Source organism: Leucoraja erinacea, chromosome 15 (assembly GCF_028641065.1).
Source record: "Leucoraja erinacea ecotype New England chromosome 15, Leri_hhj_1, whole genome shotgun sequence".
In the NCBI taxonomy this organism is placed as follows: Eukaryota; Metazoa; Chordata; class Chondrichthyes; order Rajiformes; family Rajidae; genus Leucoraja; species Leucoraja erinaceus.
The window spans coordinates 24,265,072-24,282,781 of record NC_073391.1 but is presented as its reverse complement, the minus strand read 5'-3'; the positions used below and the strand labels follow the sequence as shown (position 1 = coordinate 24,282,781).

The 17,710-nt window shown below is 41.6% G+C and overlaps 1 protein-coding gene across 1 annotated transcript in view; it reads left to right on the top strand.

Moving 5' to 3' along the window:
- Positions 1-5,143: 5,143 nt before the first annotated feature.
- LOC129704048 (GDNF family receptor alpha-1-like) overlaps positions 5,144-17,710 on the top strand; it is a 190,181-nt gene continuing 177,614 nt past the window's right edge. The window contains exons 1-3 of the mRNA XM_055646917.1: positions 5,144-7,673; positions 8,179-8,478; positions 8,584-8,679. Of these exons, the coding sequence (XP_055502892.1) occupies positions 7,634-7,673; positions 8,179-8,478; positions 8,584-8,679 (436 nt within the window). The 5' untranslated portion in view covers positions 5,144-7,633. The remainder of the gene's footprint in view (positions 7,674-8,178; positions 8,479-8,583; positions 8,680-17,710) is intronic.

Below are 17,710 nucleotides of genomic sequence, written 5' to 3'. Positions count from 1 at the left end.
CTTTGGAAGATTTAGCAGCAGAAATCCCAAGGTAGGTGAAAAATAATTCTTCATTTTTGATAAGGATCTCCTTTATCCTCATAGATATTGGACTCCCATGATCTGTGTGCGAGCAGATGGGACCAAGCATCTGCTTTGAACATTTTGCATTCATGGCAATCCCTCATGGGATATATTAGAACGTTTGCATTCCTATTGTGTTACCATTGGTTTCCACAATCTATTTTTTACACTGTTACACTCTACAACTAAATTGGCCCCAGACAAACTGTCCTCTGACTGCTGCTATTATAGCTTAAAGTATACATGATACATGATGCCTTTGAGCCTTGAAATCTTACCATCCCGAAAAGAGTGGGCATGTCATGTATTTCAAAGACTTTATTTAACCTCCATGGAAAATTTGGGTGATGGCTTTAATTGTTCTATGATTTGTTTCAAGATTTATGTCTGAAGTACAATTTGGTTCCTCCTTATTAAATTTAATTGAATAGAACAATATTTAAACCACCTGTTATATATATTACAGCTATCTCTGACCCATGGCCAATACCACCATTGTTTATTCAGAAGCTATTTCAATTATTAAGAGACAATCAACTCTCTGTATTTTTCTTCAATACAAACCTGACTAAATATTAAGCCTAAGGTGTATTTGTACAGTAATCATAAATTAGTGCTATTAGAGCTAGAATGGATCTTTTAATAACACAAAATCTTTCTGTGATTGTTTACCATTTGCTGGCTGTAGTAAGATACTACAGCTTGGCCATCAATTCTGAATTGACACATACTCGTTGGTTAATAGGGGGCCACAATTTGCCAGTTTACAAAATATTTCCCTATTTATCATGAAAAAAATACGAGTTATAATTTTCAATAACAATCTGGCTTGAATATAGGGTTAGTTAATTTAAAAATCCATTTACTATTCTATTAACATTGAAACCATTTAAACTTGTTCCAGTTTATTATATTTTAATGTGCATAAAACATACATGTCCTCCTCAGGTTATGATAGGGTTCCATTCCTGAGAAGTGGCCGTAATCCAAACAATTCATGTCAAAATGCGGGTGCCTGTTTCAATAAAACATTGGCCAACCAAGGGAAAAGTGTAGTCAAACTAGGGTGTTTAATTCAACGTTCTGATGTTGCCACACGCCAAATTCCCACACAGGAGATACCTGCAGCAGCCGGCAAATCCATCCCTCAGGGTTCTCAAACACTCTTTCTTATGTACGGGCTATACATAAGTTGTATTTTGTAACCCGAGGAGGATCTGTATAATGGTATTTTTTAGGGGAAAAATGGATAGAGTATAATTTAACAAAGAGACTGTAAAGTTATGTAACTAGGAAAGAATGGGGCAAATAGTGGGTAACAGATGGACTGTTTAGTATTTTCCTCATGTTTAAGAAGGAACTGCAGATGCTGGAATATCGAAGGGAGACAAAAATGCTGGAGAAACTCAGCGGGTGAGGCAGCATCTATGGAACGAAGGAAATAGGCGACGTTTCGGGTTGAGACCCTTCTTCAGACTGATGTGGGGTTGGGGGTGGGGGGGGGCGGGAAGAAGAAAGGAAGAAGTGGAGACAGTGGGCTGTGGGAGAGCTGGGAAGGGGAGGGGAAAGAAAGAGAAAGCAGGGACTACCTAAAATTGGAGAAGTCAATGTTCATACCACTGGGGTGTAAACCACCCAAGCAAAATATGAGGTGCTGCTCCTCCAATTTACGGTTGGCCTCACTCTGGCCATGGAGGAGGCCCAGGACAGAAAGGTCGGATTCGGAATGGAAGGGGGAGTTAAAGTGCTGAGCCACCGGGAGATCAGGTTGGTTAGGCGAAGCGATCGTCAAGCCTACACTTGGTCTCACTGATGTAGAGCAGCTGATACCTAGAGCAGCGGATGCAATAGATGAGGTTGGAGGAGGTGCAGGTGAACTTCTCCCGCACCTGGAAAGACTGCTTGGGTCCTTGGGACTGAGAAGTGACCGTAACCCAAATAATTTGACTGTTTGGGTCCATCAGTCTGAAGAAGGGTCTCGACCCGAAACGGCGCCTATTTCCTTCACTCCATAGATGCTGCCTCACCCGTTGAGTTTCTCCAGCATTTTTGTCTACCCTAGTATTTTCCTCATGGTAGGAATAGGGAAGCAGAATTTTTTAAAAGCTGAAGGACAAATTAATATTCGTTTGCAAAGGAATTTGAATATTCCTATGCACAGTTCATTGAATCTTAACATGTTGGTTAGAACAAACCATTAGAAAGGCAACATTGTCCTTTTTTACATAGGGAAGTGGAGTTTAACCATACCAATGGTTTGTCACAATTTTGTAATGCATGTGAAGAATGATTTTAAACGTGGGACTCCTTTTAAAAGAAGAAGCAGAGCAAAGAAAATTCCATAAGTAAATTAAAGCAATTTTCATAGAAATATATTTAATTTTCAGTTAGATATGATAGACTACTTTCCTGGGGTGGAGAATCTAGAACTAACATCCTATTCTCAGGATGAGCGAGGGCAATTTAAAACTGGGTTTGTTCAGGACTTGTTTGTTCAGAATCATATTTGACGCTGAGTTAAGCTTCAGGCCATGTGTCTGAATCATCACTTAGATGTCATCTCTAATGGTGCTTCAATCCTTATTTGTGATTTTGTTGTTTCTAGACAATCGTTCTATTGAAGTCTTGACCAGATTCCTCAATTTTACTGGTTTGTAGACTAGAAGCCATCTAAAGCTTTTTTACTGACCTCAGTCATTGTCATGAAGTTGTACGGCACAGAAGCAGGCCCTTTAGCCCACGACATCCATACCAACTCATTTGCCAGCTACACAAATCCCATTTGTCCATGTTAGGACCATATTCTTCTATGCCTTCCCTGTCTGAAGCCACTTGGAGTAATTATGTGCGATTCCACCGCTCCTTAGACAGTATATTCCAGATAACAACCACTCCCTGTATAAAAAAAATTACCACTCATATCTTCTTTAAAACTCCTACCTCTCACTGTAAACCTGAGCCCTCTTGTTTTTGATAACCTGCCATGGGAAATAGATTCTATGCCTCACATTATCATATATACATTTATTTTGTCACCCCAGCATCTTTACTCCAGGCAAATTAAGCCTGGTCCTATCAAATCTCGCTAATTTCTTAACTAAGGTTCTCCAACCTAGATAACAACCTAGTAAATCTCAATGCACTCACATCCTTCCTATTGTGTGGTGACCAGAAGTGCATATGATACCCCAAGTGCAGCATTACTGGTGTTTTGTAAAATTGAAACATAATGATGAAACTCTTATATTCTGTGCCTCTATCTATGGAAGCAAGCATGCCATATGCCTTCTTCGCTACCCCATCTACCTGTGTTGACGCTTTCAGGGAACTATACCCAAGTTCTCTGTTCATAAACATTTCTTAAACCATATAACCATATAACCATATAACAATTACAGCACGGAAACAGGCCATCTCGGCCCTACAAGTCCATGCCGAACAAATTTTTTTCCCCCTAGTCCCACCTGCCTGCACTCGTACCATAACCCTCCATTCCCTTCTCTTCCATATGCCTATCCAATTTATTTTTAAATGATACCAATGAACCTGCCTCCACCACTTCCACTGGGAGCTCATTCCATACCGCCACCACTCTCTGCGTAAAGAAGTTCCCCCTCATATTACCCCTAAACTTCTGTCCCTTAATTCTGAAGTCATGTCCTCTTGTTTGAATCTTCCCTATTCTCAAAGGGAAAAGCTTGTCCACATCAACTCTGTCTATCCCTCTCATCATTTTAAAGACCTCTATCAGGTCCCCCCTTAACCTTCTGCGCTCCAGAGAATAAAGACCTAACTTATTCAACCTATCTCTGTAACTTAGTTGTTGAAACCCAGGCAACATTCTAGTAAATGTCCTCTGTACTCTCTCTATTTTGTTCACATCCTTCCTATAATTTGGCGACCAAAATTGTACACCATACTCCAGATTTGGTCTCACCAATGCCATGTACAATTTTAACATTACATCCCAGCTTCTATACTCTATATAAAGCCATCTCATTTATTGTGTACATCCTGGCCCTATTTGATATTCCAAAGTGAATCATCTAATACTTGTCAGCCATCTGCCAATGCTCCGTCCAACTTACCATCTGATGTATATGCTGCTGTAGACACCTTCTTCGCAATTCACAACACCCTGACCAATTTCCGTGTTACCTGTTTTTAAAAGTACTAATCGTTCCTCCTATATTCACGGGCAAATCATTATTTTATATAACAAACACCTGAGGTCCCTGTGGCACACCACTAGCCACAGACTTCCAATCAGAAAAATATCCTTCCCCACCACCTTCCATAATTGTCACATTTGGATCCAATTAGTCAGCTTGCTGTGGATCCCATGTGGCTTAATCTTTTGGGCCAGGCTTCCGTGAAGGACCTTGCCAATTAAAAGTCCAACTGACAACAACAGCCTTCATCAATTTCCTTGGATACCTCAAAAAAATCAATCAAATTAGTGTCATGTTTTTCCTCTTATAAAGCCATATTGACTTTCTCTAATTATGTTCCCGTCTTTCCGAATTAACATAAATGCTATCCCTTAAAAGTTTTCCAATAATTTCCTTACCATTGGGCTTAAGGGGCTGTCCTACTGCGGCGGCCTAATTGGCGAGTTTAGAAGAGCTTAGGAGAGTTTGAAAAAATGTCATGTTGAAGACCTCCTTTGACTATGTAGAAGACCTCCTTCGACTATGCTGAAGACTAGCTTCGACTAGCTTCAGGAAAATTGGACACCGAATAGTGGAGAGTGATGACAACCTCCTTCGATCTCCTTCGACCTCCCTTCGACTATGTTGAAGACTATCTACGACTACTTTCGACTACCTTTGATTACCTTCGACTACCCTCGATTACCAATGAATAACATGCCGACCTACTAAACCTTCTAACCTTCTAAACCTACTAACATGCCAACTTCGACTAAACCTACGGGTAAAAAAGTACTGATTTTTTCCCATGGTGAGCTTTTTTTTACTCGCGGGCATTTTTCAACATGTTGAAAAATACGCCGCGACCTAGCTGAGGCCTCGAGTACGCGGGGACTACTCTCGAGCATGAAGGAGAGTTACAAAGACCTCCTAGGACCTCGTGTCGACCATGCTGCGAGTATGAGTCGAGGGCAAACTCACCAGAACTTGCGGATTAGGTTGCCACAGTGGGACAGCCCCTTTAGTTTCCTAACTTATCCCTGCTGCTCTTCCTATATAAAGGAACACCAATAGCTGGATGCACAAGAGACTGCAGATGCTGGAATTTGTAGCCAAGTAATACGAGAAGCTGGAGGTACTCAGCGGCAGGAGGGAAATGGACAGCATTTGTGGAGGGAAATGGACAATCTAGATGAAGAGCTTCAGTCAGAAACATCAACTGTTCATTTCCCTATACAGATTCTGCCTGGCCCGTTGAGTTCCTCCAAGTACTCATTTTTAATAACAATAGTTGTCGTATTTCACATCAAGTCTTATGCATACCATTGCCTCTGATTGTTGATCTGCATTGGTTTTTGGTTAAGTGTAAAAATTATGATGTTAAAATGATGTCGAATGTTGAAATATGTTGATGTTAAAATTCTGCTTTTTTTACATTCTTATCCCTGGTTTGAAATTGATGCATTGTCCCATATTTGTCTCTCCTTGCAGCCACCAGCCGTAGGATCCTCTAAAATACTAGATATTTTCTAGTTCTGGGTTCTTGCTCGTCCCTGGTTCACTCTTCTCCTGGTGGTATCCACAATTGGCAATGTCCTAACCGCTCCCTAAATCTCTGGCGCGTTGTCTCTACTATTTTAAGATGCTATGTAAAACCAAGCACTTTGACCAGGCTTTCTGATCACAATTTCTAACCCCTCCAGAGTGGTCAATGTCTGTTTTCTCACAATCAGGTCAGGCTCCTTGGAGAATTACTTGGTCCATGGGTGAGTTGAGAGATTTGTCACCTCCAAGGCTGGTGAGTTTTTGGATGTCTCCATCCTATGGGGTTGTGGATCCTGAGCAGTTAAGTGTAATTATAACTGAGATCTATATGTTTATGAAAACTAAAGGAACAAAATATAAAGGGAGAAGGTGGATTTGATGTAGAGGTTCTTATTGAATGGCAAAATGGGTTTGAGGGGCATGTGACCCGCTCCCGTGGCAATGTCTGCTGTTACTTGGATTACAGTCGGATTTGGATTATTTCTATCATGTTTTTTCTTCGTGTCTGCCTTCAGCTTTCCTCTTTCACTTCGCCCAGTGTAGAATTCAAGAAGGCGTAGAAATGTAACGTGAAATGGTATTGATTAATTCTGTAGCAGATGTACACCTCGTTTACTGCAAAATGGAAGGTGTCGATAATAGCAACAGAACGATGACGTTACCAACTTTTCTGGTGCCCCTCGTACGGCCCAAGCGCGCTCCGCTCCCGATTTTTACCCGATGAAGTGCAGTATAACCTAGCCTCTGGCTCCGTCTACCAACAAGAGTTAAAATGCTGAGGAAATTAATTGCTATCAAAGGCTACGCCGAATTTACTGCAGCAATGTTTGCAGCAAAGATTCCAGACCAGCCTTTATAAGGATTACAACTTATTTTTACCACTGCTAGACATGTGATTGTACTAAGCAGATTGTTCCCAAAACTACATTGGACACGTAAGAAAGTGCAACAAAGCGCCCGGCAGATTGAAAAAACGGATATGGATTTTATTGTTATTTTTCAAATCACCAAATGTGAGGGACAGAGGAGGTATCACTGAGATCAGCATTGGAATCTTTCAATCCCAGTCAGCAGGAGACAAAATAGTATTAGAATGCTTCCTGGGATCATTATGTCCGCACTTTTAATCTTTGATATCTTTCGGCAATGCGCCCAATATTAAGTAATCGATCTCTCGGTCTCTATCTCAGTAAGATCATGAGCTGGGCAACAGTTATGAGCCCTCGCCGCTGTTCCATATACACCTTTATGTTACAGCGTGTTCGCTGAAGAAAAATTAGAAACATTTGACTGCGTATCATTCTGTAATAACATGTCACGTATTTGTCCCAAAGCGAGCGAGATAAAGTACGGTGAGGGATGGATAGATGGGGGTGGGGTGTTGTGGAAAATAAACGGTGCGTAGGAAAGTAAGTGGCTGAATGCTGGATCGGAGTTGGAGGAAGCTGCCTGCAGACGTTTGTTTGAAGAGAAACTGTTGGCGGTGTTAGTGTGCATGTGCTAGATTCATCATACACATTAAGACGAGGGTAAGCGGTGGATTGAGCAAGGTACTGAATTGATGGATTGCCTCGATTTTTGATAGCATTTTCAGGCTATCTCAGCGGATGAGGTGATGCTGTAGGCGATACAACATGTAAAAAGAAACGTTACAGATCGTGGACGCTGATTTTCCTACAAATGTTCAACTGCTATGAATAAAAGCGAAAAGCTTGGCTCGCTGGTTAAAGGGGTTCGTGCCCGAAACTAAATGGATTTGAACTGGAATAATTTGCATCTGTGGCTCGTTCTGAACGTTGGACTGTCAAAGTGCTGAACCTACTTAATGAAACAAAGCTGTTCGTATTTGATGTGCTAAAAGCAACTGTTTCGCAATGGTTTCGACAGCCTTGTATTTCGTTCTGCCCATAATAGGTAAGATGCACAATTATGCCAATCGTTCAGTGCATTCTTTATTCAATGTAGTTCTACCTAAAAAACTTAATAGGGAAGTACGATTTGTCTTGAGCTCCTTTTGGTACATTTGTAACAACCTACCATTACCAGTCCAATAAAGGAGGCAGGAGCTCCAACACTTAATTACACTGTTTAATCTGGATCTACGTGAATTACACTTGCCTTATTCTATTATCTAACATCTAAATATCAGATTTTTTTTTTCCGGAAATAATAAATGTCATGTTATAGTGATCAGAATGTATTGCATCTTTAAATGTATTTTTGTCTATATTAATTACCTGATTGTTACAGGATCTGGAATAATGTCTTCGGTTGTGTGTCTCGCGTTAACGGTCCAGATTGGTAAATTACCTGCATTGTGTGTGCGTATCGATTTGTCATTACATTCCATGGAGATCATGAAAGCCTTTAAAGTAATGGAGACTTATTTTTGCTTTGCCTGTGTCCCCCCCACCCCCAGACGCCGTAGTTCGGAGTGCAGGTGTGGACACTATCGCTGTTATTAATCGTGTTGACTGCGTAAAGGCCAATGAACTGTGTACCAGTGACCCAGCCTGCAGCAGCAAGTATCGTACCCTAAGGCAATGTCTGGCCGGCAGCGCCAGCATGGTTACCGGACCCGAAGCCAAGAATGAGTGCATTAGCGCCATGGAGGGAGTACAGAAAAGCCCACTGTACAACTGCAGGTGTAAAAGGGGCATGAAAAACGAGAAGCGGTGTCTTCGAATTTACTGGAGCATTCATCAAAGTTTCATGCATGGTATGACACATACCAATAGTCCCTCGCATTATTACATTTAACAACTTTTCTAAAGATTTATACGTATAATAAAAACTAAGTTAATTATGATTTACGTCCTGACAGGGTTTACGATTACTGGTCATGATCTGGTCGGTTCTCCCTATGAGCCATTGAACAATAGACTTTCGGACATATACAGGGCAGCATCCATCATCTCAGGTAAGTTTCAGAGCCGCATGCGACTCCCACCAACTTTATGTATAATGGCGACTAACTGACCACGTTTAAAATGCGGCTATAAGACCCACTTCTATATACATCACAGATTTATATGTTGCCTAATGAGTTGTACAAGTTTTGTGATGGATGTCGCGCCTGTTTTCGAGCGCCCATTCGACCTTATTTCAGTGCATAGCTTTTCTTCACCGATCAAACTGATGCGACTTCTTGGCCAACTCTGCTTTGTTCCTACACTTGAAGTGGCAATTACCGCAAAACATCAGAATATTTAAAATAATTGCGAAATCTAAAATAATAAAGGAAGGTGCGCTTTAATGCCGATCTCTTTTCAGGAGCTATCTTCAACGAGACTTCCACCGGTTTAACTGAAAGATTGTGCTATGCGAAATAAACCATATCTTTACGTTTGGGTGCAGATCGCAATGGGTTAGATCAATTTGACTCATTGGTGAATTATAAATGTCATTGTAATAGCGAGAACTGGATTGCCGTTATGAAAGAGGAATTCGGCGAGTAGTTTGCCTTTTCACTCCAATGTTTCTCCTGAGTCTGTAGATGGCAGTCTCGCGCCCTCTTCAAGACTTTGCCTGTCATCGAAAATCTGATAAAACATTCGCTATTATATGCTAGCTGCGTAACACCGGTTTGGTGAGGGTCGTGTCAAATATCTGGCTACCACAGGGTAGGTAGATCTCTATTGAGATGTATGGTCTACCCTCTTCCCCTTTGATTTCCACCGACATTACTCTTCGTTTTACTTTGTGTCCGCCCAGTTGTCTTTTAGACAGTACCATCCGTCTACAGAGTTTCTAAACTAGTTCACAGTCATAAATACTGCACGGAAATGGGCCATTCGGCCCATCGAGTCTGTGCGGACCAACAACCACCCAGTTTCGCCAATATTACATGAATCACATTTTTTAATACTCCTCGCATCCTCCGCTCAAATGCCACAACTCACCTATGAACTCACCTTTATAGTGGCCAATAAATAGCAACCCGAACGTCTTTGTATGTGGGGAGGAAATCGGAGCACACGGAGAACATCCATGCGGCGACAAGGAGAACGTACAAACGCAACACAGAGAACACCTGAGATCAGGATTGGATCTGAATCTCTGGAGGTGTGAAATCAAGGCTCTGCCAGCTGCAGCACTGTACATGCACAATGTCCTTTTTTTTCTGGATGCAATTAAAAGCCCAGTTAAAACTAATTTTGAACGTACATTTTAGCAGTCCAGTGGCACCCGGGAAATCATTACCCTTTTATTCATAGTTCAGTAAATTCGTCATGGTTTCCTAGACTTGAAAGATAATAACATCTGGGTCAGGAAAAAAAGAAAAAAAACAAAAAACAATGTCTCATTTGTTTATGAGGTCAGGTGTGAATAGACCTTCATCAGAATTGAATATTGAGGCCAGGCGCTGATAAAAATACAAAATTCCATGCAGCAAGAGAAAAATTAAATAAAGACTTTCAGGTGCAGGTGTGAAGGTGGAAATTCTAAGAACCTATTGCTGAATTGGAAAGAATAGGGTTTAAATAAATTAATAAACTCATTTGAATTGCAAAAATGTTACAGTAATTACACTTTTTTTTAGTTTTGCCTTTAAGGAAGAGAATTATATGAAGCACAATCCTTTTGCATTATTTAGTAGAAATAAATATCTGAAATAGGGTGGCAAAACTATTGCTTTGATAACAGCTTTGCCATTGTGGCCACATTATCAGGAACCGTGTTGCTACACTCCAGCACCAAAGACATTCATATTTCAGTGGCAAGGCTACAGTAGAGTATTTTTATATTTTGGGCAACTTTGTTTTGCATTGCAGTGGGATGTGATGGTAATATCAATTCAGATTTAGTATAATTGTAAGATTAGATTTAGTTAAAATTGTCAAAGACTTTTAACTCATGTAATGACTGTCTTCAAATACAACATTGAACTATCAGTACATAATTATCTTGGGGAATGTGGCACCACATACTTAGGGTTATCAATTGTCCAAATAAAATAGTCCATGGATTTCAAAGTGAAATTTACCAATTCATAAATAATTTTTAACTATCATCTATGTGTGCTACTTAGGGCCACCGAGAGTCACACAGCAGGGAAACAGGCCCTGCAGCCTAACATCCATGCCAACCATTTTAGCTAGTCCCATGTGCCCACATTTAGTCCATATCCCACTAAATCTTTCCTATCCAAATGTAGTTACAGAACAAGCAGTACTGGGTTGTCATTATTCCAGCTTCCAAAAGTACAGGACAAAAGAGAAAGGAAGCGGTGAGATAGCATTAATCAAGGAAGGTACCAGAACAGTGCAGAATCATATGCGCTGGTCCATGTACCTGCCCGAGTGTCTTTTAATTTATGTGTTAGAAAGAACTGCAGATGCTGGTTTAAATTGAAGGTAGACACCAAATGCTGGAGTAACTCAGCGGGACAGGCAGAAGAAGGGTCTCAACCCGAAATGTCACTCATTTCTCTCCAGAGATGCTGCGTGTCCCGCTGAGTTACTCCAGCATTTTGTGTCTACCCTGTCTTTTAATTTAACTGGATTCCACTTGGTTTTTAATTTTGTATCACAGCATGCCAATGCAATTAATTCTTGGTTACTTAGATGTAAATTGTAATAGCTTTTTCAGGGAGAACCATTGATTATACCAAAATAATAAGTTACCAGTACTACTATATTGTGTAAGTCTTAAATCAGGGGTTGGCAACGTGCTAGATCCAGCCTGTAACCCCAAATCATCCGGCTTGCAGGCATATTTTTTTCAATGGCAGGGCATGCAGGCGACCTGGGCGCTACAGCCACTCCCGGGGCAGGCGAGCCGACCTGGGAACTGCAGCTCATCCCGGGGCACGCGAGGGACCTGGGAACTGCAGAAAACGAATTGAAAAACACGTGAAATCTAATGCGAAAAACAACACCAAATGTCACACTATGGCGATGGATGTGGCCCACCATCCACTCACAGACATGAGTCCTGGCCCCTATGCAGAACAAGGTTGCCAACCCCTGTCTTAAACAGTTAACTTTAAAAAAAAAAAAAAAAAAAAGCTTATAGATTCACTCATTCAATTACTGTTAGAACATGGAACATAGAATACTACAGTACAAGAACAGGTACTTTGGCCCGTGGTGGCTGTGCTGAAGATGATGCCAAGACCATCTCTTATCTACCTGCATACAATCCATAGACCTCCATCCATAGCACTGCATATCCATATGCTTATCCAAAAGTCCTTTAAATGCCACTATGGTATCTGCCTCAACCACCAATCCTAACACCTTGTTCCACGCACTCACCACCCTCTGTGTGTAAAAAAAAAAAAAAAAAAGTTGCTCTGCACATTTCCTTTAAACTTTCCCCCCTCTCACTTTAAAGCTATGTCCTCCAGTAACTGATTTTTTTTTCTCCATCCTGGGAAAAAGGTTCTGACTGTCTACACTATCCACGCCTCTCATAATTGTATATACTTGCATCAGGTCTTCCTGCGACCTCTGTCATTCCAAAGAAAACAATCCTGAAGCTAATGCAGGCAGTGTTCTGGTAAATGCTCCTCTGCACCCTTTCCAAAGCCTCCATATCCTTCCTCTAATGGGGCGACCAGAACGGTATGCAATACTCCAAATGCAACCTAAACCAAGTCCTATGAAGCTGTATAATGACTTCCTAACCCTTATACTCAATGCCCTGACTGATGAAAGCAAGTATAACATGTGCCTTTTTTTTATCACTCTATTTGTGTTGCCACTTTCAGGGAGTTATGGACTTGGTCACCAAGATCCCTCTGTAACCTGTTCCAGCCAGGTTTCTATCCTCATTAAATGTGAGCTTGTCTAAATTACTAATTTTCTTATTTTAATTTACATAAAGTTTTGTTCATTTTGTCATTGCTGCAAGTGCTGTCTGCAGTAGGACCTGGTTGGTAATGTCACAAATTACATTTCTCATTTGATTGTTCAAATCTTTGTGTAGAATTATTCTCTCGATCTATGTAAATTCCTATCACCCTACGTTGGAGTCAACTCTCCCCGACCTTGCCCCATCTTCTCCCTTGCTCTACATTCCCACCCGACCCCCAACTCTTACTGAGTGCCCAAATTCTTGTGAAACTTCTACTTTCATGGGTTGGCCAATATCATTCTGTATTTTCCTCGCTGAACCTCTCCTACCTTCTATTCTTCTGTCACATTGCTTCGAAAGAGCTAATTCTGTAACCTGTTTGAATACATTTTTGGAGCTTAGTGTTAAATTTTGTCTGATAAAACTTTTATGAAGTGCCTTGAGCTCTTACCTTGTAAAAAATGCTGTTTAAATGCAAATTGTTGTTCTTTGTTTGAATCCTTTTATCATGGGACCCAACGTCAGCATCAAATATTCTCAGCTGGGGTACAAAAATCAAAGCAGACCCTTGAGCCTGTTTTGTCATTCTGTGATTCTGTAATCCGATTCTAAGTTTTCCCTTTTTCCTCATATCTATTAAATAATGTGGATAATGGAATTCTACCAGCCTCAGTTTTACACTTATCAATTGAGGTTGATCGCTCCAGACATTGACACCCCAAATGGTGGAGATGGTTCAAAGGGACAAATGGGCCACTCTTGCACCATTTTCTTACAAACATGATTGATTTAGCATCAGATGCTCCTCGAGAAGAGTTCCAAAAGAATTGCTTACTCATGTCACCCCATCTTAAGCACCCCTAATAGTTTGGATCTAATATTCACTCATCCCTTAATATCACATTTTTGGACCCATCCTTTCATTCTGTTTTGTCAATTTCATTAATACCTTGAAACTCCAATAAGTTTGCTCCTTAAAAGGGCTGCCACACTTGGGCAACCTAATTGGCGAGTTTAGAAGAGTTTGAAAAAATGACATGTTGAAGACCTCCTTCGACTATGTAGAAGACCAGCTTTGATTAGCTACCAATAGCTACGACTAACTTCGGGAAAATTGGACACCGAATAGTGGAGAGTGAAGACAACCTCCTTCGATCTCCTTCGATCTCCTTCGACCTCCTTTGGACCTCCCTTCGACTATGGTGAAGACTGTCTACCACTACCTTCAAATACACGCGATTACCTACGACTAACATGCCGACCTACTATGACCTGCTACGACTAAACCTATGAGTAAAAAAAGTATCGATTTTTTTTCCATGGCGACCTTTTTTCACTCACGGGCATTTTTTAACATATTGAAAAAAACGCCGCGACCTAGCTGAGGCCTCGAGTACGCAGAGACCACTATCGAGCATGAAGGTGAGTTACGAATACCTCCTACTACCTCATGTCGACCATGCTACGAGTATGAGTCGAGGGCAAACTCGCCAGAACTCGCAGATTAGGTCACCCAAGTGGGACAGGCCCTTAATTGTCTTCAGTTCCCAAAATAAAACCCAGTTTATTCTTCATAATTTAAACAATGGAGATAAAATATCTCACAAAGTCTCTCTCTCTCTATATATATATATATATATATTTATATATATATATATATATATATATATATATATTTCCTTATACAGGTGCACAACCTTTTATCCGAAAGCCTTGGGACCAGACACTTGTCGGATTTCGGACATTTTCGGATTTCCGAATGGAAGATTTTTAGCGTAGATTAGGAAGGGAGCGCGGGCGGCTTGAAAAGTCTGGAGCGGCTGCCTCCTCCCCGGAGACCGGGGAATCATTGTAAATCATTGCATACATGTTAGTCTGTTAGTTTGGAGGGATTTCATGGGGGGGGCTAAAGGGGGAAACTTTGATTTTTAGTCCCCTACCTGGTCGGCGACTCCCAACATCGCGGAGCTGGGGGCTCCGTCCGGCCGCGGGCGGCGCCGGTTGGAGCTCCGACCCCGGCAACTCTACCCCTGGCTGCGAGGCGCTCCAAATCCAGCGCCGCCCGCGGCCGGACGCCCGCAGCCCCAGCTTTCGCGAATGTCGGGAGTCGGCGTCCACAGCGCTCCGGAGCTTACCGCACGGCGACCCGGTAAGGCATTGCCCGCTCCCCGCTGGTATCCCAGCGCTGCGACGCCGCCGACTCCCAACATTCGCGGAGCTGGGGCTGCGGGCGTCCGGCCGCGGGCGGCGGTGGATTTGGAGCGCCTCGCAGCCAGGGGTAGAGTTGTCGGGGTCGGAGCTACAACCGGCGCCGCCCGCGACCGGACGCCCGCAGCCCCAGCGCTGCGGAGCTTACTGCACGGCGACCCGGTAAGGCATTGACCGCTCCCCGCCTCTCCGACCAGGTAGGGGACTAAGAATTAAAGTTTACCCCTTCACCCCCCCTTCACATAAAAGCCCTCCAAACTAACTGACTAACATTTAAGCAATTATTTACAGATGTTTAAGTGTCTCCCCGGTCTCCCGGGAGGAGGCAGCCGCTACAGTAGTACAGACCTGGGTTGACTGTGGGTCGTTTCGGGTCAAGTTTGGCGCCAAACGCGAGCTTTGGTGTGCAGACGACATCCTGGAAAAAATGGCCGGTTTTCGGAGTTTTTCGGTTTCCGGAACTCCGGATAAAAGGTTGTGCACCTGTATCCAAGTCCTCTAGATTTCTTAGACCTTTTGATCATTTTCTCAACCAATACATGACATTTGCTGCACACGGAGATCAAAACTCTCTTAGGGTCTTCATTGCTTCGAATTTTGTTTGGAAATCCCTCGGCTTTATCCCATTTTAGGTCCAATTATGTTGTCTCCTAACTTTTACCACAAAGAAACCCATTTGGCACAGTTTTGCCCATTTGCTTGGTCTATTCAGTCTGTTGTATTTTAATGCTTACATCTGCATTATGCACAATACTGCATGTCCATATGTTGTGAAAAACTTCACTCTTATTAGCCAAATCTTTTATGAATACTTTGAGTAGCTGTGGCCCTAACATCGATCCTTGTGGGTTACCACAGGTAAGTAACATCCTGGCAATTTGCCAATTATGGCAATGGATTTCCAATTTGATCATCTAATAAAAAAAAGTGTGCAGCACAGAAGGAGACCAATTGATCCATAATTAAAATCATTCTTAAATTAATTTCACTTCCCATTTTAGGTCCTTTGCCTCCTGACAAATTTATATTATTTAAAGCTATATACAATATTTAATATAGCTTATATTATACATTATAGTATAATATATATGTCCGAAGAAGTGTCTCTAGCCGAAATGTCATCCATATCTTCTCTCCAGAGATGCTGCCTGTCCTGTTGAGTTACTCCAGCTTTTTGTGTCTTATTATATAGTTCACGCAGGTACTCTATAAATATGGTGAGTTTTTGTCCCAGTACACTTACAAAATTCTTAAGGGGTTGGACAGGCTAGATACAGGAAGATTATTCCCGATGTTGGGGAAGTCCCGAACTAGGGGTCACAGTTTAAGGATAAGAGGGAAGTCTTTTAGGACCAAGATGAGAAAATAATTTTTTACACAGAGAGTGGTGAATCTGTGGAATTCTCTGCCACAGAATGTAGTTGAGGCCAGTTCATTGGCTATATTTAAGAGGGAGTTAGATGTGGCCCTTGTGGCTAAAGGGATCGGGGGGGATGGAGAGAAGGCAGGGATGGGATACTGAGTTGGATGATCAGCCATGATCATATCGAATGGCGGTGCAGGCTCGAAGGGCTGAATGGGCTACTTCACCTATTTTTTATGTTTCTATGTTACACCTTCAGGCAACAAGATCTCTGCTACTCACTGTTGCCTTTGCACTAAATATTTTGTCTATCCACAGTTCTCTGTCCTCACTTCTAAGGACAATAGGTCAATCCTGTTGGCCCAAGTATCAAATCTTATCTTGAACATCTGATGTCAGACTAAAACATTCCCATATCAGCTAAATTCTTCTTTGAGAGCTGAATTCCATGTCTTATCCTAAGCAATGCGCATCAACTCTAAACCTCAGAAGATCACACCCTTCAGTACTTTTTTCATTATCCAGTGGCATACCTAAACAAAATTCTTTAGTGCCAAAACAGTATTGTTCCATATTGTGAAATTGATTATGATTATGTTAGATGTGCACAGCCAGTTGACCTTTGTGAATTGTTTCTATTTCCCTCTGCTGGATTTGGACTGTTGGCTCAAGGGTGGATAGATGGCCGATGTCTAATCTTCATTTCAATTTCCTAAACGGTTTCTTTTCAATGTGTTTCTTTTCAATGATAGCTGCACAGTAACTAAATATTATTTATTTATAAACTACGATCCTCAAATTGTTTTTCTGTAGTTTGTGCTACTTATTCATAATTTGCAGATGTTGTATGTTAATACAACTGGCAGTGTCTCTCCTCCAGTAGAAATCTTGAAAGAGTGAACTGTGGTGATTGAAGGGGAGATTAAATGTATACCAAGTAATGCATTCTTGGTAATGGACTGGCCAAAAGAGACCAACTTGGTAGCATTTGGAATTACTGATAACTGCTGCAAACGCAGAGAAGTAGCCAGTGACAGATGTTATGATCTCAATCAAACTGTTACTGGGTTTGTCAATTTCAAAGTCTATAAAATATAAATTTTAACTGGATTTTTTTTAAAGTATGTACTTTTTTTTTAAGCAAATATTATTCATCATGGTAAGGAATAGAAACATAGAAACATAGAAATAGGTGCAGGAGTAGGCCATTCGGCCCTTCGAGCCTGCACCGCCATTCAATATGATCATGGCTGATCATCCAACTCAGTATTCTGTTCCTGCCTTCTCTCCATACCCCCTGATCCCTTTAGCCACTATGACCCCTTGTTCTGGACTTCCCCAACATCGGGAACAATCTTCCTGCATCTAGCCTGTCCAACCCCTTAAGAATTTTGTACGTTTCTATAAGATCCCCCCTCAATCTTCTAAATTCTAGCGAGTACAAACCAAATCTATCTAGTCTTTCTTCATGTGAAAGTCCTGACATCCCAGGAATCAGTCTGGTGAACCTTCTCTGTACTCCCTCTATGGCAAGAATGTCTTTCCTCAGATTAGGAGACCAAAACTGTACGCAATACTC